The sequence below is a fragment of the Octopus sinensis genome, linkage group LG21 (genome assembly GCF_006345805.1).
Source record: "Octopus sinensis linkage group LG21, ASM634580v1, whole genome shotgun sequence".
NCBI classification, from domain to species: domain Eukaryota; kingdom Metazoa; phylum Mollusca; class Cephalopoda; order Octopoda; family Octopodidae; genus Octopus; species Octopus sinensis.
The window spans coordinates 17,544,113-17,566,502 of NC_043017.1; the positions used below are offsets into that span (position 1 = coordinate 17,544,113).

The 22,390-nt window shown below is 37.0% G+C and overlaps 1 protein-coding gene across 5 annotated transcripts in view; it reads right to left on the bottom strand.

Moving 5' to 3' along the window:
• Window positions 1-746: 746 nt before the first annotated feature.
• LOC115222880 (unconventional myosin-VI) overlaps window positions 747-22,390 on the bottom strand; it is a 132,679-nt gene continuing 111,035 nt past the window's right edge. For all 5 annotated transcript variants that reach the window (XM_029793256.2, XM_029793259.2, XM_029793260.2 and 2 more), the window contains exons 18-29: window positions 22,052-22,145; window positions 21,144-21,274; window positions 18,350-18,557; window positions 16,378-16,468; window positions 14,881-15,031; window positions 13,466-13,606; window positions 11,438-11,514; window positions 9,703-9,781; window positions 8,502-8,760; window positions 8,239-8,364; window positions 5,139-5,351; window positions 747-1,382 (exon numbers count right to left, since the gene is read on the bottom strand). In XM_029793256.2, coding sequence (XP_029649116.2) covers window positions 1,192-1,382; window positions 5,139-5,351; window positions 8,239-8,364; window positions 8,502-8,760; window positions 9,703-9,781; window positions 11,438-11,514; window positions 13,466-13,606; window positions 14,881-15,031; window positions 16,378-16,468; window positions 18,350-18,557; window positions 21,144-21,274; window positions 22,052-22,145 — 1,761 coding nt within the window. In that variant the 3' untranslated portion in view covers window positions 747-1,191. The remainder of the gene's footprint in view (window positions 1,383-5,138; window positions 5,352-8,238; window positions 8,365-8,501; window positions 8,761-9,702; window positions 9,782-11,437; window positions 11,515-13,465; window positions 13,607-14,880; window positions 15,032-16,377; window positions 16,469-18,349; window positions 18,558-21,143; window positions 21,275-22,051; window positions 22,146-22,390) is intronic.

The window sequence follows — 22,390 nt, forward strand, 5'->3', positions numbered from 1 at the left end:
CACCTTGGGCAAGTGTTTTCTACTATAGCCTCGGGCCAGCCAAAGCCTTGAGTGGATTTTGAAAAAAGCCCATCGTATGTATATGTGTGTGTGTTTGTCTTCCCAACATCGCTTGACAACCGATGATGGTGTGTTTACGTCCCCGTAACTTAGCAGTTCAGCAAAAGAGGCCGATAGAATAAGTCAGCCCAAGGCTTGCTTACCAATCACATGGTTCCAGGTTCAGTCCCACTGCGTGGCACCTTGGGCAAGTGTCTACTATAGCTTCGGGCCGGCCAAAGCCTTGTGAGTGGATTTGGTAGACGGAAACTGAAAAAAGACCATCGTATATATATATGTATATGTGTGTCTGTGTTTGTCCTCCCAACATCGCTTGACAACCAATGCTGGTGTGTTTACGTCCCCGTAACTTAGCGGTTCAGCAAAAGAGACCAATAGAATAAGTACTAGGCTTACAAAGACACTTGTGCAAGGTTCCATGCAGTGGGAGTGGATCCAGAACTGTGCAGTTAGGAAGCAAATTTACTATTCAAATTTCAATATTTTCAAGGTTACTGCAATTCTTGTTATACCATGCGGTTTCAGGTGATTCTATCTCATATAGGATGTTTAGAGTTAAAATGACATTTCAAGAATTTCCTTTTGAAAATCTTGAAGAAACAAGGTAATTCACAATAAACTGAAATACAATGTACTTTTTAAATTTTTTTTATTTACTTTTTAAAGTTCCCATTGTTTTTGTTTTATCTTGAGAGAGAAATACAAACAAAAAAAAAAAAAATTAAGCAAAAATAGAAAAAAAAAATTCTCTGAAATCTTCACTAGGAAACAGTAAAGAAATCTAGCGAGAGAATGGTTTAATGTAATAACCCAGTTCTACATGATGAAAAAAATTATTTTCAAAAATTAAAAAATAGTCAACAACAAAAAAGAACAAAAAATTTCTCATTAATGATTTAGCAAATAGTACCACTGAGTTTGGAAATTAAGAAATTTAAGGAAATTTTGTGGGAATTTTTTTTTTTTTTCTCTTTCAGTTCTTTAAAATTTTTTTTCCTTGTAAGTTCAATAAGTTTGGTTTACTGATTTGTTTTTTTTTTTTTTTTTCAATATTATAATTCGTATATATTATGATAGTTATTATTTATTAAAACGTTTTTCCATTTCTTTTTTTTTTTTTATATTTTTGCTCTATTTAATCATTCCACATCTCTGCTGCAAGAACTTGGAAGATATACGTTGAAAATTATCTTGCAAATATCTATCACCACCGTGTTTCTGCCACTCATTTTCAAATGTGTTCTCGAGAATCTCGGCACCTTTCTTCAGCTGTAAGCCGGTCTCTTCCAGACTCAGCTCACACATCTGCATGTCGTCAACACCTGATAAGCAAACAAAAAACACATTTCACTAGCTTTAAATTGAAATTAAAAGGCAGAAAAGAGATGAGACACAGAAACTACTTGATAACTTTGAATAAAAACTGATAGAGTAGAAGTCCTGATAAAATGTATTTAGTCAGTGCAGTAAAACAGTTGGCATCCAGCAGTTAAAAGTTTGCAAGGAAAGAGAAACGAAAAGTAGTTCATACATACACAAATCTTTTATCTTTTGTTTCAGTCATTGGATTGCGACCATGCTGGGTCACTGCCTTGAAGAATTTAGTCAAATAAACGGACCCCAGCGCTTTTTTTTTAAAGCCTGGTACTTATTTTATTGGTTGTTTTTGCTGAACTGTTAAGTTACAACTTTGCTCTAACCAAAAACTACCTTCGAAAAGTGTCATGTCATTTTGCTTTTTTAAGCTAGTTTTATATAATTAATATACTCTCTCTCTCTTTTACTTGTTTCAGTCATTTGACTGCGGTCATGCTGGAGCACCGCCTTTAATCGAGCAACTAGACCCCGGGACTTATTCTTTTGTAAGCCCAGTACTTATTCTATCGGTCTCTTTTGCCAAACCACTAAGTAACGGGGACATAAACACACCAGTATCGGTTGTCAAGCAATGCTAGGGGACAAACACAAACACACATATATATATATATACATATATACGATGGGCTTCTTTCAGTTTCCATCTACCAAATCCACTCACAAGGCTTTGGTCGGCCCGAGGCTATAGTAGAAGACACTTGCCCAAGGTGCCACGCAGTGGGAACGAACCTGGAACCATGTGGTTGGTAAGCAAGCTTCTTACTACACAGCCACTCCTGCGCCTATGTTTTATTTAAAAAAAAAAATCTTTCTTCAAATATTTGTGACTGTATCAAGTATTTTTGTAAAACCTTATGCATCATATCATCATTTAACATCTTTTTTCCATGCTGACATTAGGGAAAAAATGTTGGATGGCTTGAGAGGCACTGGCAAGGCCCAGGGGTCACACCAGGTTCTATACTCCGTTTTGGTCTGGTTTCTATGGCTGGATGCCTTTCCTAATGCCAACCACTTTACAGAATGTTCTGTGTGCTTTTTATGTGGTACCAGCACAAGTGCTTTTTTTACATGGCACCAGCACTCAGACAAATGCTCTTTACATGGCACCTTGGTCTTAGGATCTGTATGTGTGTGTATATATATATATATATATATATATATAGCAAAATTTAGATTCAGATGAATATGGTACTTAAGTTAAAGGCACCAACATTTTTTATGGTATTATCCATATAAATCAAACGGGATGATTATAATCAAAATAAGCAACAAGTATATCCGAGGTGGAGTGGTACAATTGTTTCATGCTACTTCATTTAATAAAATGTTTAATAAAATGAAGTAGCATGACACAATTGTACTACTCTACCTTGGATATACTTGTTGCTTATTTTGAATATATACATACACATATACATACCCATACATACATACACATATGTACATACATATACATATATATACATACACATATGTACATACATATATATACATACATACACATATATACATACATATACATACATACATATATATATACACATATATACGTACATATACACATATATCCATACACATACACACATCCACACACACATACATGTACATATATATGTACATACATACATATATATACACATACACATATATATATATATATTGAAAACTACAAGGAATCTTGTGTAGTTCTGCATCAGCAAGACTTGAAAAAATATAGAATTATATATATGTATAAAGCTGCAATGAAGGCAACCCAACTAGGAGAGCAAAAACCAAGTAAATGATAAAAAAAATTAAAGGTCATGAACTTGATTCCCAGCTGTATGTTGTGTCCTTGAGCAAGACACTTTATTTCACATTGCTACTGTTCACCCAGCTGGCAATAATGAGTTGTACACGTAATTCACAATGAATCTCCCTGAGAACTATACAAAGGGTATGCATGTCTACGGAGTACTCAGTTACTTGCATGATAATTTCACTAGCAGGCTGTTCTGTTGATTGGATCAACTGGAACTCTTGTCTGTGGAACGGTGCCAGTTAACACGTGAAAATCAGCAGAGCTTGCAATTAGAAAGAATTTTAAACAACTCTAGATTATAATTCTCTTTCCTTGGAACCTCAACTGCTGATGGAATTGTAAGAGTTCCATGATTATCATGGAACTCTTACTTCATATATATATAAATTAATGGTGGGTGTTTAGATATCAGATTATGGTTTAAATTTGTTAAAGTATTTGGTGTGTGTGTTGTTTTGTCTGTGTACTCTTTTACTTGTTTCAGTCATTTGACTGCGGCCATGCTGGAGCACCGCTTTTAGTCGAGCAAATCGACCCCAGGACTTATTCTTAGCAAGCCCAGTACTAATTCTATCGGTCTCTTTTGCCGAACCGTTAAGTTATAGGGACGTAAACACACCAGCATTAGTTGTCAAGCAATGCTCGGGGGACAAACACACACACACACACATACATATATATACATATATACGCCAGGCTTCTTTCAGTTTCCGTCTACCAAATCCACTCACAAGGCATTGGTCGGGCCGGGGCTATAGCAGAAGACACTTGCCCAAGATGCCACGCAGTGGGACTGAACCCAGAACCATGTGGTTGGTTAGCAAGCTACTTACCACACAGCCACTCCTGCGCCTATGTGTGTGTGTAAATTTTTAGTGGTGTACTAGCACTGTGACCCGGCGTTATCGGGTCTAGTGCTAGTCAAGCATATTTGGTCATTCATGAAAATCCCTCTCTCTTGTCATTCACTTGGTCTAACTCAATTATTCCCTGCATTTCTCAAATCAAAAAAACTTGCATGTTTGATGTGATACATAACAAAGGAAGGGAAATGCAGAGTTTTAAAGAGTTATTTCCCTTGCTATGGTTTCATATCTTTAGATTAAACTGCTGGAATGAGTTACATGCCTTGTATTAAAGATTTGTTACCTGAAACATAAGGGGTCGGTTTATTGATTTTTTTAAAAATGGCTTTGCAGGGTGACTGGGGAAATGTAAAGATGTGCACGACCACCCTTGGACGGTTTTGAATGACCATAGAAAGTGCGAGCCCTCTAACTGAAAAATTGTGGATTTGTATAAAAGACATGCACACACACAGACAGACATTTTGCCGTCTGTATATTTAGAGATGTGTTCTCTTTTCATGTGTGGTGTGGTATTGTGGTTTGTGTTTGGTTTTATGGGAATGTTTTGTGTGTATGTGTGTACATGACAGGTCCTTATTCATTGATTAATAATGGGTATTTCAATATTTAGTTGAGGTTTATATTTGTTGATGAATTGTTTATCTTTGTTTATTCTCTTTTGTTAGGTGTATATATGTAAAGAGAGAGAGATGAAGAAATATATATATATATGTCAGTCATTTGCTGATCCAATGAAATAAAGTCTGCCTCATGCTCATGAGACCAGAGCTTGTTTGGATTCTCATGGTATTTACACTCAAAGTACAAAACTATTACTTGAAAAGGGTAGCAGTCCATCACAGGGTGACCTTCCTAGTACTACTAATACTCATTTTCAACTGTGTGTACTGAAGCAATGTGAAATGAAATATCTTGCTCAAGGACACACTACCTGATGAGACTGGAGCCCATGGCTTAATGAGGTGTCCAGCATTAACCACTAGACCACACACACATTCACTGTAGTCACCTTAAGAAATTGTACTCACCTGCCAACAGTATAATGGGGGTGACTTCCTTACAGATTTCCATCTGCCGGGCAATCCACCGACCATCAAAGTGGGCATACCACCAGCCTTGTTTCTTTTCTGTCTTGAATTCTCCAGATGGCCGTGTGAAAGGAATCCTAAAATAGCGCTGAGGCGAAGTTTCACTTTTCTCCATTTCCATCTCACCAGGAATATGTGAAGAATATTTTTCAGCTGGAACAGATGCAAAATTTTACAAATAAATAGATAAATATGTGTGTGTGTATAAATATTTACACATGTATAATAGTTACATACTATTATTTATAGCCTTATCTGCTTCAAGTTTTACAATTCCCCCAAAAAATTATTTTAAATATATAGGTTGGGTGATGTAAACAGGAAAAATAGAACTCATAAATAAATAAATAAAATATATATATATAAATAAATAAAAATTTGGAGATTTACATATCCAGATAGAAGGAACCTCAAGACTGTCCTACCATTGGGCTATTCTGACGTACAAGAAAGTCTGAAATGATTTCACTATCAAACTCGGAAATCACTTCAATACATTACAAGATGCAAATGAAGATCACACACCAAACACAACATACCTCAACTTCGTCCAAGCTCATTAGGAGGATGCTGAAAAACGTATCCCTTTGAGACCAAAAGTGAAATGAAGAGCCCCCTGGGAAAGCAACACAGTGCTTACAAAAAGAATTAACATAAAGGAAATAACCAAACAACACAACAGGAATTCTATGAGAAGAAACGTGAATAGAAAAACGAAGGTGCTGAAAGAACTTAATGTATTAGGTTATCAAGAAAGTTCTTACGGAATTTTTAATTTTGGTTTTAAATAATGTATTTTCAAATTAATTGTCGTTAAATTACTTTGATTTTGTATATCATTTTAAAGCCCATTTTTCGCTCTATCTAATCGTGTTACTCTTTTTCTTTTTGAATACTTAGGCCATTTTTCCCGGAATGTTGAATACAACATGGACAAAAAGCAAATTCGCACAATTTTTTTTATTCCAGTTTAAGCTGGGCTGAAAAGCTGCTGAAACAGCTCACGATATCAATGATGCATTTGGCCCAGGAACCACTAATGAACGTACAGCACAATGGTGGTTCAAGAAATTTTGTAGCGGTGACAAGTCTTGATGATAAGCATAGTGGTTGGCCATCGGATGTTGACAACTATCAACTAAGAGCCTTAGTCGAAGCTAATCCATGCACAACTGCTCAAGGGCTTGCTTCTGAATTAGACGTAACATAGATGACAATTTCCAACCACTTGAATTAGATTGGAAAAACAAAAATATTTGAGAAATGGGTGCCGCATGAATTGAACGACAACCAAAAAACCTGCCATTTTGAAGTGTCATCTTCCCTTCTTTTACACAACAAGAATGACCTATTTCTAGACCAGATTGTGACTTGCGATGAAAAATGGGTTCTTTACAACAATCGGTGATTCTCAGCTCAGTGGTTGGATGCTGACGAAGCTCCATGGCACTTCTCGAAGGCAAAGTTGCACCAAAAGAGGGTCATGCTGACTGTTTGGTAGTCTGTGGCTGGTCTCATCCATCACAGCTTTTTGGATCCAGGCAAAACCATTACGGCGGAGAAGTACCGTCAGCAAATGGATGAAATGCATAAAAACTCTGACAACAGCCAGCATTGATCAATAGAAAAGGACCAATTCTTCTCCACATCAATGCTCGGCCGCACGTTGCACAACTGACCCTGCAGAAGTTGAACGAATTGGGCTATGAAACTCTGCCTCATCCGCCATACTCACCAGACTTCTCACCTTTTCAATAACTTCATCACCACCAGAACACAGGATTTTTACTGGCTTAAATAAACTTGTTTCGTGTTGGCAAAAGTGTGTAGATTCTGTTGGTGTTTATTTTGATTAATAAAGTTTTGTTTGAGCCGAGATATGTGCATCTGAATTTAAAGGTTAAAAACTGCAAAAATTTCTTGACAACCTAATATTATATCAGACGGAACAACAAAAAGAACCTTGAGAGAAAAGTTGGACCTAAGAAGCATCAGATGTGGTGTGCAAGAGAGATGACTGTGCTGGTATGGACATGTAGCAAGAATGGATGAGGATAGCTGTGTGTAAAAGTGCCACACCCTAGAGGTTGAGGGAACCTGTGGAAGTGGTAGACCCAGGAAGACCTGGGATGAAGTGGTGAAGCACGACCTTCGAACTTTAAGCCTTCACCAAGGAAATGACTAGTGACCGAGACCTTTGGAAATATGATGTGCTTGAGAAGACCCGGCAAACCAAATGAGACCATAACCTCGTGGCCTATGCCAGGGGCATAACCAGCCCACTTGTGCGTACCTTTTCCTTCTTTGGACACTAAACTCTGCTCGTGAAGACCTGTTGAGGCAAGTGAAATTGAAATCAAAATCAAAGTGAAATTCGATGACGGGCACGAGCACCATACGAGTGTGATCGTTGACAGAGCGGCTAACCGGCTTCCGTGCCAGTGGCACATAAAAGGCACCATTCGAGTGTGATCGTTACCAGCTTCGCCTTACTGGCACTTGTGCCCCATGCTAGTAGGGTGCTAAGAGCACCATCCGAGCGGGATTGTTGCCAGAGCAGCTAACTGGCTTCTGTGCCGGTGGCATGTAAGAGGCACCATTTGAGTGGGATCATTACCAGCATCGCCTTACTGGCACCTGTGCCATTGGCATGTGTAAAAAGATTCGAGTGAGGTCGTTGCCAGTACCGCCTGACTGGTTGATGTGGTGCTGATGAAGGAGCAAGAACTCCTAACATATGGTCTGTACACCCATTAACCATTTTTCCATCTTTGATCACATTGTTGTTTACATTAGATATGTCTGGATATAAAACATCATAACAAATAAATGCTGGCTATAATTTCTATAGAAATAACCTTAAAAGTTATTTAATAGCACTGCTAACACAGTAGGATATAGTGTTGATTTATAAAGCATTTAATATACTTTGCAGTATATTATGGTTGTATAATGAAATAGTGTCCCTACAGGTTTTGCATGGTAAGAGTCAAAGGTAGTCTCAGGTGTACCAGAAAGTTTAAGAGAAATAAAGGCTTACCCTCCATTATTGAATCCGGAGTTCTCTGGGTATTCCCATCACGCTTCTTGTTCTTTGATTTCCAGGAATGATAAACCTTAAGTCGTCTGTGAAATTCCTCACGACAAGCCTCCAACAATTCCAGATCTCGAAAAGTTAAGCACAAAAATATCAAATGTAATTAATCAAAAAGCAGAAAAGAGATGAGAAAGAATAATGCAAGAAAGTATTTAAAACATGGTTCAATGAGCAAAAACGAATGTAGTTAAATTAAATCTATGTACCACATGATGTGTTGATGGCGTCTCGGAGTTCCGCATACTTCCATTTAGATAAATCATACTTCTTTTGCGCGGCAGCCTGCCGTTGTGCTAACACAGCCGCTGACCGAGCAAGTGGAGGTATGACCACATCATCGACCTGGTTTTGGTCTTCCATAGCAAGACGTAGTGCAAGCTCTCGATCACGGTGCTCTTGTTCCAGGATATGCTGCCTTTTGGTAATCTCCGCAGAGTCCTTCTGGCGATCAGCTTCCAAAGCTGCCTGAAAGAATGAGAAATGAAGATGAGAATGGTATAAAAGAGAAGCCGGAGAAGAGTAAAAAGGTAAATGGAAGGAGGGGAGAGAAATGATATCCCTTTTACAAGCAGGGTCTAGAGAAAGAGGTGGTGCCCATAGCCTTTGTAGCCTCTCCTGGAAGTGGAATAAAGACACTGGAAAAGTAAAAACTAAAAGGTGAAAGATAAAAAAATAATCAAGAGGCGTCATCATCTGTTGGGTAAATTTGCGAAATGTATACTATTTAAAACTGTTTATTTTATTATGACATGTAGAGACTGTCCTTGATTGCTTGTTTATGAATGGTTCCTTGATGAATAAATTTTATAGGCCTCAGCTGTGCACAAATTACATGGTCTCTGATTGTTGGTTGCAGGAAGTTGCACATGAGATGATTTTCCATTCCGAGGTGACATTGTATCAGTAGATATACTAAAAGTTTTTAATATTGACACAAGAATTAAGATTTGGAGAAGGAGATAAGCCTATACAAGTTTCACATCAGCACCTGGTCCTTGCAGGGGTCTCTAGCAGAATCTAAGTATCAACCACTTGTGTCATGTCTCCATTTTTAAGATAACTTCCTCGTTCTATTTCTCCTGACAGTGTTGGAGGTCTTGTAAAGGGTTATAGGCACAGTTTTGTCCTCCTGACTGAAGAAAAGTTAAGGGTCTCTAAGACTGGTGGGAAGAAGATATCTTGAGACAGTAAACCTGATCCAAAAGTTTGTGGCATAGCAGCCTCTGTTAAAGGTAAGTAGTGATGTGAGAAGTAGACAATAGTAAGAATTGTCTGTCTGATGGACTTTCACAGTTTCAGTCTGTTAATGGCATCAAATTGTTAAGTAATAGGTTTACCTATCATCCAGTACACTGTATGCTACTGCACTACACTTTGGGAAATAAAAGAGACAACAGAAAAACTTACTGCAGCAACTTTGTTAGCTTCCTCTTGCGCTTTGCGTTCCTCCTCTTCTTTTTTCCTTTTGGCTTCCATTTCCATTTTCCTAAAAATTATATTGCATATAGAGATGTATTTACATAGCAAGTGATTTGATCTGAGATCGTGTACTGAAACGAAAACAATTGCAGCGTGGAAGGTGTTTGTAAGCCATTTAAGAAACACACAAAAGCCGTTCGATTCACTTCAACATTTAAGTTTAATTTGTCAAAATATTTTCGTCGCTTTAAGACTGCAACCTGTTCACTTACAAAAATCCGTGCTATATATATATATATATATATGTATGTATGTGTGTGTACACATACGTATAGAGAGATAGACATATGCAAACACACACACACAAACACATATTTATAAAGAATAACAATTGGTTTGAGGTTCATTACAGCTGTTTCAGATCTGTTCTTTCTTGATGTGTAAGAAAACCGTTTTCTTCCAGCGAATTAAACATAAAATTTAACATTTAGGGTTTTTTGCATAATTACAAAATAATGCATATTGTCTCCCCCATTTAGGTTACAGCTGAGAGCATTTCAATCTAGCTGTGTTATTATTTATACCTCACCAGAACCTTCCCTGTGTTGGATCTTGAGCATGTAGTCACTGTAAAACACATGCTATGAGTGTACTCCTGTATGACTTTGCTTACATGTTGTGTATTCTGTCAGTACTTGTGAATGTGTGTGTCCATACACATTGTTTGGGCACAGGTGTGCTATCCCTGACTCAATCTGGATGCCTTTGTTATTTAAATACCTTGATTCTATCAGACCCTGAAAATTTTATTTTATATATATATATACATATACACACAGGGGTTGGACAAAATAATGGAAACACCTAGCATCATAATTTTGAAATATCTATATAACCATCAAAAGTTTGTTTATTTTTATGTTTTTTGATTTATTATTAATGTTGCTTAATTTGTTTTGCTAAAATTGCTGTTTCTTTTCAGATATCATCAGAAAAAGGTAATTAAAATTCATTAAAATGACAGATCTAATGGACTTTCAAAGATGTCAAGTGCTGAAAAGAGTGGGTAGGGAAAGGAGAAACATCGACACCCCAGGCTAAAGGTCTTCACCCATGTAAAGTGTTATCTGTTTCGTGGGATATGAAAGGTTTAGTCCACTTTGAACTTTTAAACCCAAAACAAATGATAACAAAGGAGATCTACTGCAAGTAGCCTGAGTGGCTTAAGTAAGCACTAGAAGAAAAACGACCATCTTTGATTTTAAGACGAAAAGTGTTCTTCCATCAGGATAATGCTTGGCCACATACAGCGAGGATGACACTCCAAAGGCTGGAGCAGTTCCAATGGGAAATGATGACCCACCCATCATGCTCGGAGGACATTGCCCCATCTGATTAGCATTTATTCTGCAGTCTTCAAAATCATTTGGATGGAAAAAAATATGAATTCTGTAGACAAGGTCAGAACAGTACTAGAGGAGTATTTTTCATCACAGACAAGTGAATTTTGGAAGAGGGCCCTTGGAAATCTACCAGATAGTTGGAAAAGCATTGTAGAAAATGAGGGAGAGTATATTTTAGATTAAAAAAGAACTTTATGTTAATTTTGAAAAAAAAAAGAGGTATAAAAAAACTGCATTATTTATGGGATGACCCAATATATATATATCCCTAACAGTTTTGACATAGGGGGCTACTGTCCTATATTTACATATATACTTACAGGCGTTTTTGTTCCTCCTCTTCTTTTCGCTGTCTTTCCTCTTCCATTCTTTTCTTCTTCTCCCGTTCCAATTCTTCCTATAAAACAAATCATATGTAGTCTTTTAATAGCTCCAAGCCGTTTAGGATTAATGATTATATTCCCTACCTCGAGATTAATCAGTTTCGTAGATGTCCACACACACACTCAACACACATAAATATCAATTTATAACAGTGGTTTTCACCTGGGATCCATATGACTCTTGGGAGTATATTTAAGATTTTGTTGTTAAAATTTATATGCAACTAGCAGTATCGCTCGGGTTTGTAAGGGAAATAACTATATAAGCATTTTTAGAGAGTTATAACCAAAAAATAGCAAAAAAATGCATTAAAAATGGAAAACAAATTATGGTAAATTTTTTTTTTAAATCGTTGACTCATCAAAGACATTTTTAGAGAGTTACTTCCCTTATATAATAGCGAAAAAATGCATTAAAATGGAAAAAAATTATGGTAAATTTTTTTTTTAAATCGTTGACTCATCGTAGACGCGTGCTTACCCAGAAGGGCTCGATATGAATCACGACTATAAGATACCCGGTTTTGGTTAAACTGCACTGCTAAATGTGGGAGTAGTTAGGAATCTAAATCGTAGGAGACAGACACACAACTTCACTTTTATATATAAAGATATATCAGTCATACTTCTACAAAGCTTGCTTCCTAACCACATGGTTCCAAGTTCAGTTCCACTGCATGGCACCTAGTGCAAGTGTCTTCTATAGCCTTGAGCTGACCAAAGCTTTGCGAGTTGGTAGACAGAAACCAAAAGAAACCTATATATATATATATATATATATATATATATATATATATACTAGCAGTATCGCCCGGCGTCGCTCGGGTTTGTAAGGGAAATAACTATATAAGCATTTTTAGAGAGTTACTTCCCTTATAGATGCCAATTCGGGCTTTCTTAGCTATTTTGTTTTGGTGTCTTCAAGCATGAAGTCGTTCTAAAAGAACGCTGGTCTCCTTGACAACGCATTACGACGTTGATTTCTTTACACTCCCTTCCCCACAGCTTCACGAGGGAGGGAAGGGGAAGAAGCAAACAGGTGCAGCTGTGAGCGTGGACGCCAACTCCGCCGCCATCGACACACGAAAAATTATGCATTAAAATGGAATAAAAAATGATGTTAAATTATTTTTAAAATCGTAGACTCATCGTAGACGCGCGCTAATAGCCAGACGGGCTTGATATTAATCACGACTATAAGATACCCGAATTTGGTTAAACTGCACCGCAAAATGTGGGAGGAGTTAGGAATCTAAATCGAAGGGGACAGACACTCACACAACTAGAGTTTTATATATATAGATATATATATATATATATATATATATATATGGGATATCAGTTATCCAATATACTGCCAGGTAAAGTACCCAAATACTACAAGTATAATTTTTAATGCCTAGAACTATATTACACTGACATCTATAGGCAATATAAGTAGAGCTGGCAGAAACGTTAGCACGCCGGGCGAAATGCGTAGCCGTATTTCGTCTGTCGTTACATTCCGAGGTCGACTTTGCCTTTCATCCTTTCGGGGTTGAAAAATTAAGTACCAGTTACGCACTGGGGTCGATATCATCATCATCATCATCGTTTAATGTCCGCTTTCCATGCTAGCATGGGTTGGACGGTTCAACTGGGGTCTGGCAAGCCCGAAGGCTACACCAGGCCAGTCAGATCTGGCAGTGTTTCTACAGCTGGATGCCCTTCCTAACGCCAACCACTCCGAGAGTGTAGTGGGTGATTTTATGTGCCACCGACACAGGTGCCAGACGAGGCTGGCAGACGGCCACGCTCGGATGGTGTTTTTTATGTGCCACCGACACAGGTGCCAGACGAGGAATCGACTTAATCCGTTTGTCTATCCTTGTATGTCCCCTCTGTGTTTAGCCCCTTGTGGGTAGTAAAGAAATATATATAAATTATGCTAATGTTCCCTTTACTACAACACAACACAACACTGACCTGGATTTTCCGAAGTCTCTCTTGTTCTTCCTTGATCTTCTGTTCTTCCATCTTTTTCTGAAGTATCTTCATTTGTTTGTCCATGCTGGACATTAATTGTTCATAAATTTGTTTACATTGCTCTTTAGTAACATCAGTTGTCTAGAAAAGAGAGAACAGTCAATGGTTAAAACAGTCGTTGGTAATTATTTTTTAAACTCATGGTGCACTTTAGTGCAAAATATTTTGCGGCATTCTGGGCATAAAGTTAAAAAGTCACAAAAAAAAAAGAAAAAAGGTTCCCGCTATGTTTATCTTCATTTCCAGCTTCATCTCATTTATTTCCACCCATCATCATATAATGTAGAGTAGTCATAGAACTCCTCTACAACAATAAACCTGTTCCAGTCTATCATACCTGTTCTATTATACTTTCAAAACTCAACACCGCTCAAAAAGCCACCACCCTCTTTACAATATTCTCACTCAGTTAAGAGAGTTCTTCAGTCTTGCAAGTGACATGGCAACCTCACTAGTGCTGGTGCTATGAGAAAAAAGCTCTCAGTACAATTGATTAGTGCATTGGACAAAATGCTCAGAGGTATTTCTTCCAGCTTTATTTTCTGTGTTCAAATACATTTTTAAGCCAAAACTAAGACACTAAAGCAAAATGTATTCCTCCAACTATCTATTCCATGTCAATATGAAAAACAAACAACACTGAATATCTATCTCATGACTTGATTTTCATGTCATTGCAATCTTCAGGTGGGAACTGATATGTACACACACACACTTACTGTTGACAAAAGCCAGAATGCGTGGTCTTCAGTTATTCCATAAATGAAAAATGCATTAAATGCTACAAAACGTACATGTAGGACAGATATACATGCACATAGAAATGTGTGCAGACCTAAGAAAAGAACATTCAACATGTGATGGAAGGTAAAAATATTTGTATTATCAGTTTGACTTTTAATAATGTAAACCTACTGTTTCACATTGTTAATACACACACACACTAATATCCCAAAAGTAAATAGACTCACATCATTAGTACAATGCTCATAGGATTAAATCATGGAAAACTACACTACATATCTACTAAATACTAGATTAAGTATTTAAACGCATAAAATGGCATTTTGTTTCTAGAAATAAATCTTTCAAAAAGTGATGGTGTCTGTTTACTATTGAAATGTGTGAGTGTGTGTGTGTGAGTATTCCCAACAAACAAGCATATGAAACTCTGAGTAACAGTTTGTGAAGATTTTTTTGGCTCTAATAAATGCATATTACTCTACTTTTGGTATTCAAGTACTATCTTTTCTACTTTGTTTTGCATTTATGTGGTTATTTGTGTGTGTATGTATATATATATATATATATATATATATAGAGAGAGAGAGAGAGAGAGAGAGAGATGTTGTTACCTTGATTTTATGAATGGCCTGTTTAATGCTGGCCTCAATTTGTTCAATTTGTTTCATTTCAGTGTCTTTGTTGCCTTTCAGCTGGGAGGTAGATTTATGCAAACTTGCTATTTGACCTTGTAACGATTTGATCTTTGTAATTGTCAAATACCTGCAGATTAAACAACATTATACATATATAGGGAGAGGTTACGAAAAAAAAAACAAAAGACGAAGACAGGTGGTGTACAAAACAAACAGATGTATTAATATAACGCTCAGGAATAGAAAGTCTTTTACGTTTCGAGCCTACGCTCTTCTACAGAAAGGGACACAGAAAAAAACAAGGAGAGAAAAAAATGTGTGTAGTGGCTAACAATCTATCATGGCGTCTGATATATTATACATATCATCATCATCATCGTTTAACGTCCGCTTTCCATGCTAGCATGGGTTGGACGGTTCAACTGGGGTCTGGCAAGCCCGAAGGCTGCACCAGGCCAGTCAGATCTGGCAGTGTTTCTACAGCTGGATGCCCTTCCTAACGCCAACCACTCCGAGAGTGTAGTGGGTGATTTTATGTGCCACCGACACAGGTGCCAGACAAGGCTGGCAGACGGCCACGCTCGGATGGTGTTTTCTTATACACACATATTTACATAAAAGTTAATTTCATATTAAAGGCAATAACCAGATGACCACCAAGGTCACCTCAGCCATTTATTCTTCGGTGGCTAATAAAGTAACAATCCAACACTGTAGGTTCTTATGTTATTAAACTGTCTTGCCTTTACCAGCTTGATAAATAGTGAAATAAATTGATAATTTGGCCAGGAAACCCTGGGTAGCTATATTTCACAAGGCTTTTCATGGTTTTTATTATAATAATATCTTTACTTTCTTAACTTGTTGAAAATCATACCATGCACATACACACAAACATGTGTGATTTTTTTTTGCATATTATACATAAAAACAGTTAACTGAAGGATCATTCGTTATATTTAATGAATAACAAATACACTTTTATGAGGTAAAGGTTGATAGTAACTTCAAAGTTCTTTAGTCTTGCAAGTGACATGGCAACCTCACTAGTGCTGGTGCCATGAGAAAAACGCTCTCAGTACAGTTGATTAGTGCATTGGACAAAATGCTCAGAGGTATTTCTTCCAGCTTTATTTTCTGTGTTCAAATACATTTTTATGCCAAAACTAAGACACTAAAGCAAAATGTTGGTGTCATCATGCTGTCTGTTGAAACCAATAAGTGGCAAAACTGAAATTATTCAACCTTTCCTCTTGGAAGGGAGCAAAACATGGTAGATAGGTTTTATGGATGGACAGATGGCTCAATGAATGGAGAAGAGAGAGAGAAAAGAGAGAGAGAGAGAGAGAACTAGAAAAAATAAACCAAAATGTTGGAGGAAGCAATTTCTCTTAAGTGAACTTTCATCTAATTTATGATTGTACAGAAATATGATAAAGTGTATTTCAATGTCCAAAGGTTCACCACACATACCTGTGCCTGTATTTCTTCTTGGACAAGTACATACGTACATTCTTTTGAATTGTAATCAGATTACCTTGGCGATACAGTATTTTATATTTTACTGAAAAATAAAAACACTTTTTACAAAATGTGTACTTGATATATTACATATCTGAAAAAGTTGTAATAAATGGCTGGAGTTTAGTAAATAGTTTTAATTACAATGATCCAAGTTGTGTTCCTAAGATTTCATATGCCTATCTATTATATTTGTATATAAATATATAACAGCTAATGGTTAAAGTGACAATCATATCTATCCAACATTATATGGTAATAATAGACAGTGACAACAAGTGTGCAACACAGCATTTTGCAAATAAATATATATCCAAAAGGGATATATGTATATATAAAGTTAATCCAAACATGAAAACACAACAACGCGAGGACGTGGAACAAGTATAGAGTTATTGGATGCTCAGGAAAGGAAGAAGGAGGATTTAACATTTTGAGCGGAGCTCTTCGTCAGAAACATAGGAAGTGGAAAGATCCAAGGGAAGACGGAGGAAAAAAAAATTGCCAATGGAACACACGCGGTCACATTTTGAATATATAAAGGGAACGCAGTGTAAATAACGGACAGAGTCAAGACTATTGAAAAGGTTGCAAGACGCAACGAAAATTTTAGGAAAATAAAAAGACAAAATAAGTGGAAATTTTACCAGTGAGTGTGTTAAATAATAAGGTACTAAAAGAGAATGACTCTCCCCAGACACAACAGAATATGCTTCAACACACAAACTCATATAAAGGATCTTGCAAACCAAATCCAAAAACGAAATATATATATATATATATATTTATTTATATAATTATAAGTATACATGTATATATAAGTATCCCTTTTAGTTATATATTTATTAAAAAAATGCTGTGTTGCACACTCGTTAACACTGCCAGTTATTATATAACATGTATATATATATATATATATATATGTTAATTGTAGAACTTGAGGCAATCCAACAAAGCTACATGAAGAAGATAGCCTCTATGCAGCATATAAGCTACTGGGAAAGACTCAAGAGACTGAGGCTCTATTACCTAAAGTGTAGACAGGAAAGATATGCCATAATACACATCTGGAAGATTCCAGAGGGACTTGTCCCAAACTTTCGCATCGAGAATTACACGAATGCTAGAACAGGGTGCCACTGTATAGTGCCAAAGACTCCAACTTTGCCATCAAGATATAGGAAAAGATATTGCAACAGACTGAGCTTTAAAGGGCCACAGCTCTTCAATATCCTTCCAAAGACCCTGAGAGATCTGCATAGGGTGGATGCGTCTTCAAAATGAAACTAGATCTCTCAGTGTCAAGTGTCCCAGATGAATTAATTACACAGCAGAAAGTACAGATGAGGGCAGTACACAATTACACCACTGTACATAAATCCCCTCACTAAACAAGGTTTTCGAAACTTGTCTTTGTACATATATATTCCCCTCCCATTACCGAAAGCTGAACAGTTATCTCCCTTACCCACAACAATAACAATAATAACGATAACCAATTACCTCCCTTTTTTTATGTACTTGTGAAGTCATTCACTCTTGAATTTCATCACATCACACACAACATGGACAAAATTTCTTCTTAAGAAAAAATACATATTCAAATAAGTAAAACATAATATCATGAATAGCGATAGCGAAACCGGTAGATAAATTAAAAATTATATTAAAACTATGTAAGTGTGCGTATTTTCCTTTTTTAATTTCTTATATATATATATATACACATATATATTATATAGATATAATTTGAAATGTCACAAACATATTATACCTAGTCCAAAGTTTACTTATGTCTATGCACTTCTTCATGCTGTGACTGATGTAATGTGCGTGTGTGTGTGTGCATGTATGTATGTGTGTATATATTAGTTTTTTTTAATTGAAACTGAATAGAAATTATTACAAAATCTGTAATACACACATTTAATAACAGAGAGTGCACACCATTGCACCTTCTTCCAGCGTGAGCTAATGAGCCATTTCATGACCTTCTTCACCAACATGGCCAAGTTTTCAGGATCACTTTTAAGAATTTCATCAAACTCAGCAAATTTTCCTGGCCGGAAGAATACTTTTGTCATACCAAACTTGAAGTCTTTATCATTAAGTCCAAGAGCTTTAAAGAGTGACTGGAAAAATAAAACGAGTTAGAAATGTTACATAATTAATATCAGACATGATGATTATATTAGGTATTTAATTGGTAGAATTAGTGGAACAGACAAAATGGTATTTTGTAGACAGAAACTGAAAGGCGACGAGCTGGCAGAAACGTTGGCACGCCGGGTGAAATGTGTAGCTGTATTTCGTCTGCCGTTGCGTTCTGAGTTCAAATTCCGCTGAGGTCCACTTTGTCTTTCGTCCTTTCGGGGTCGATTAAATAAGTACCAGTTGCGCACTGGGGTCGATATAATCGACTTAATCCGTTTGTCCCCTCTGTGTTTAGCCCCTTGTGGGTAGTAAAGAAATAGGTATTTTGTAGTAATTAGTTAAAGCTCTTTACATTCCATTTTCAGATCTGACTACGGTCATCCTTCTGTGATCAATAAGTAAAGCACTTGTTCGGTACTGAGGTTGATTTTTTTGTCCTCTTCTCTTTTGTTCTCACTTTCTCTCTGGAAGAATTTGGTTGTGTTCAGACCTGGAACAAAGTTGGCTTTGCCTGGTTGAAACTGCTCAAACTACACTCTGTCACAAAGGTGACCCTATAACTCCATCAGGAGTTGAGGAACTCAAGAAGGAGGTGACCAGGAAAGTATTGGAATAAATTTAATCCACCAAATGTAGTTTTATAGCCTATGTGTCACTATATTGACCAGACTATCAGATGTTGTTGCACATTGTGGATCACAATGTGCTTCCTTGTGCTGTTGTATCTTTCGATCGGTGCCATCCTGCTGGCCAGGCATAGACAGGCAGGCCAACATCCCCCCTGATCAGAAGGCAAGTCCATCACAGGGTTACCCATTTACAGCTGAGTGGACTGGAGCAATGTGAAATAAAGTGTTTTGCTCAAGAACACAATGCACTACCAGTCTTGGAATTGAAACCACAATCTTACAACTATAAGTGCAACACCCCAACTAGAAGGCCATGCACCTTCACATGGTCTATATAAGAAATAAATTTTATTCATCATAATCAATAATTGGACCCAATCAGGGATCTTGTGCATGAAAACTCAATGAACTAGAAACAGCAGCTAAATATCCCTCAAATTACACCCTGAACTTCCTGTTTTACTAAAGAACCTATTGGATAGCTAGGATATGCAAGTTACACTATGCAGGAAATAAATTGGAATGGCCATGGCTAGAATGGCTTTGATTATTGATAAGTTTAGCTCCAAGTTAACCCTAATGATGGACTAGCCTGGACTATAAACAACCACAACAAACAACCTTAAGCAGAAACTTCTTGTCAGATCCCTGCTCAACAATAGCCCTTGCTGACATCTCTCTCCTAAGACTGTCACCCTCAATCCCACTTTTTTAGTAATGGTGTAGTCTGGCACATGGAATCATGCCCTTAGCCTTGACAGGAACTCTGTAATCAGTGATTTCAACTTATTTAAGCTGTAGAGAAAATGTATAGATATTTAAGCCAGTAGTGTGTGATTTCAGAGAGATTTCTAACTAAATAGACAGTAGATGAAAAGGTATGATTTTAGGGGTGTTGGCTACTATTTTTAAGCTGTAGAGAAAATGTTTAGATATTTAAGCCAGTAGTGTGTGATTTCGGAGAGATTTCTAACTAAATAGACAGTAGATGTAAAGGTATGATTTTAGTGGGGGTTGGCTACTATTTTTAATGAACTGGCTGACCAAATAGGCATTTGAGTACAGATGTATTCAAGGAAGATTTGGCTGTTGTTACTAGCAGGCTGATCAACCAAACTCACAAGTCGACTATTTCTGTTCACCAATTTAGCAGAAGTAAAAGTTACAGGCTCTCTTTCATCGTAAGAAAAAAATAAATCATATTAAGTGATTAAGAAAATGTTTAACCCTTTAGTGTTCACATTATTCTACCAAAATTAATGCTTTTTCATCCACATTGCCTTGAACTAATCAGGCATTATCTTGTAGCTTTGAGATTTTGATGAGGTAGCTGTTAATTTTTAAAACGATATTGTAGGGTTGGTGTGAGAGACCAGATCTGGCCATTTTGAACATAAAACAGGCAAAATACTTTTGGCCGGATATGGCCGGTTTAAATGCTTAATGGGTTAAATTATATTTTAAACCAGGATTTCTCAACCATTTTTTATGCATGGATTCCACTGATTACTATTTTATTCTGGTGGACCCCAACAGCCATTCGGTGTTCAAAAATTAGTTTTATAGAAACTTCTTTTAAAATTCCTATTTTGTTTTTCACGCATTAACTTGTGTAGGTTGAGCTATGTAAAATTAGAGAAAGAAACTTAGCTGTTTTTTGCAATACATACAAATACATACATCTAAAGCAAAATTTTTTCAAGGGCCATTAAGATACAATTGTGGATCACCAATGTACTATCTTGTTGCATGGACTCCCCACCAAATCTTATATGAACCCACAGGGGCCATAACGACCCCAGTTGAGAATCACTGCTTTAAATGAATCATGTTCACCCTACATATTCTCAAGTCTGGTCCCCTCATAAAAGCAAAAGTCTATGGAATAGCCCTCCTTTGTTAGATTCAAAAGCAATAATGCTGAAATTAGTGTACCTTGCAGAAGAGTCGAGGATCAAGTCGTGAGAGTTCTGGTGGTAAGTAATCCTTGTACATGTTATAAAGTTCAGAAAACATGGTTCTGGAAGGATAACCTTGTTGCATGAGTTCTAGAACTGAAGTCATCCCTGAAAGAAAAACAAAAAAAAAAAACAATATATAAAATAGTCTTTTTTATTGGTAACAAAATAAAATCAAAATGAGACAGGTGCAATGAAATAAACATCAGAGATGCTCTACCCTACACAGCATTTTCAAAAATACTGGCATCTGTGGGTAGTTAGGAGAACCTACAAGTAAATTGATATACTAATAAGGAAAATGTAATTCATACATCATCATCATCGTTTAACATCCGCTTTCCATGCTTAGCATGGGTTGCCTGATTTTGACTGAGGGCTGGCGAACCAGATGGCTGCACCAGGCTCCAATCTTGATCTGGCAGAGTTTCTACAGCTGGATGCTCTTCCTAATGCCAACCACTCCGAGAGTGTAGTGGGTGCTTTTTACGTGCCACTGGCACGGGGGCCAGTCAGGAGGTACTGGCAATGACCTCGCTTGAATCTTTTACACATGCCACCGGCACAGGTGCCAGTAAAGTGACGTTGGTAACGAGCACGCTCGAATGGTGCCCGTTTACGTGCCACGGGCACCATTCGAGCGTGATCGTTACCAACATCGCCTTACTGGCACCTGTGCCGGTGGCATGTGTAAAAAACATCTTTTGTGATATTTGTTCTGCAATGAGTTACAGATACCCCCTTGTCACCTTTACTAGCAGAAATGCAGTGAATCAGTCAGTGGTTGGCCCACTGTGACCAAACTTGTGACCAATTGTACTATTGTCCAACAATTCTGATATAAAGCAAAAACAAACTGAAATATATTTTTATTTTAAATCTTACCTGAACATTGCAATTGGCTAAGAATTTGGGCACCTTCAAAGAGATGATCAACCATTTTCAGATTAGGTTTGATGCACCGGATAAAGTTGGTCCCCTAATAATAAAGAATGACAAGATTATAAGCAGAGTGCAGGAGTGGGTGTTAAGAAATTGAGTTTAATATCATTTAAGAGCTGTGTGTAGAGAGGATTAAAATACCAGAATGGTAAGAGATTGTATATTACACACACACATACACACCTCTGAACACTATAAACCACACATACAAACACCTGAACACTGTACATTACACATACACCTAAATACTATACATCGCACTCATGAAAACTCTACAGAGCA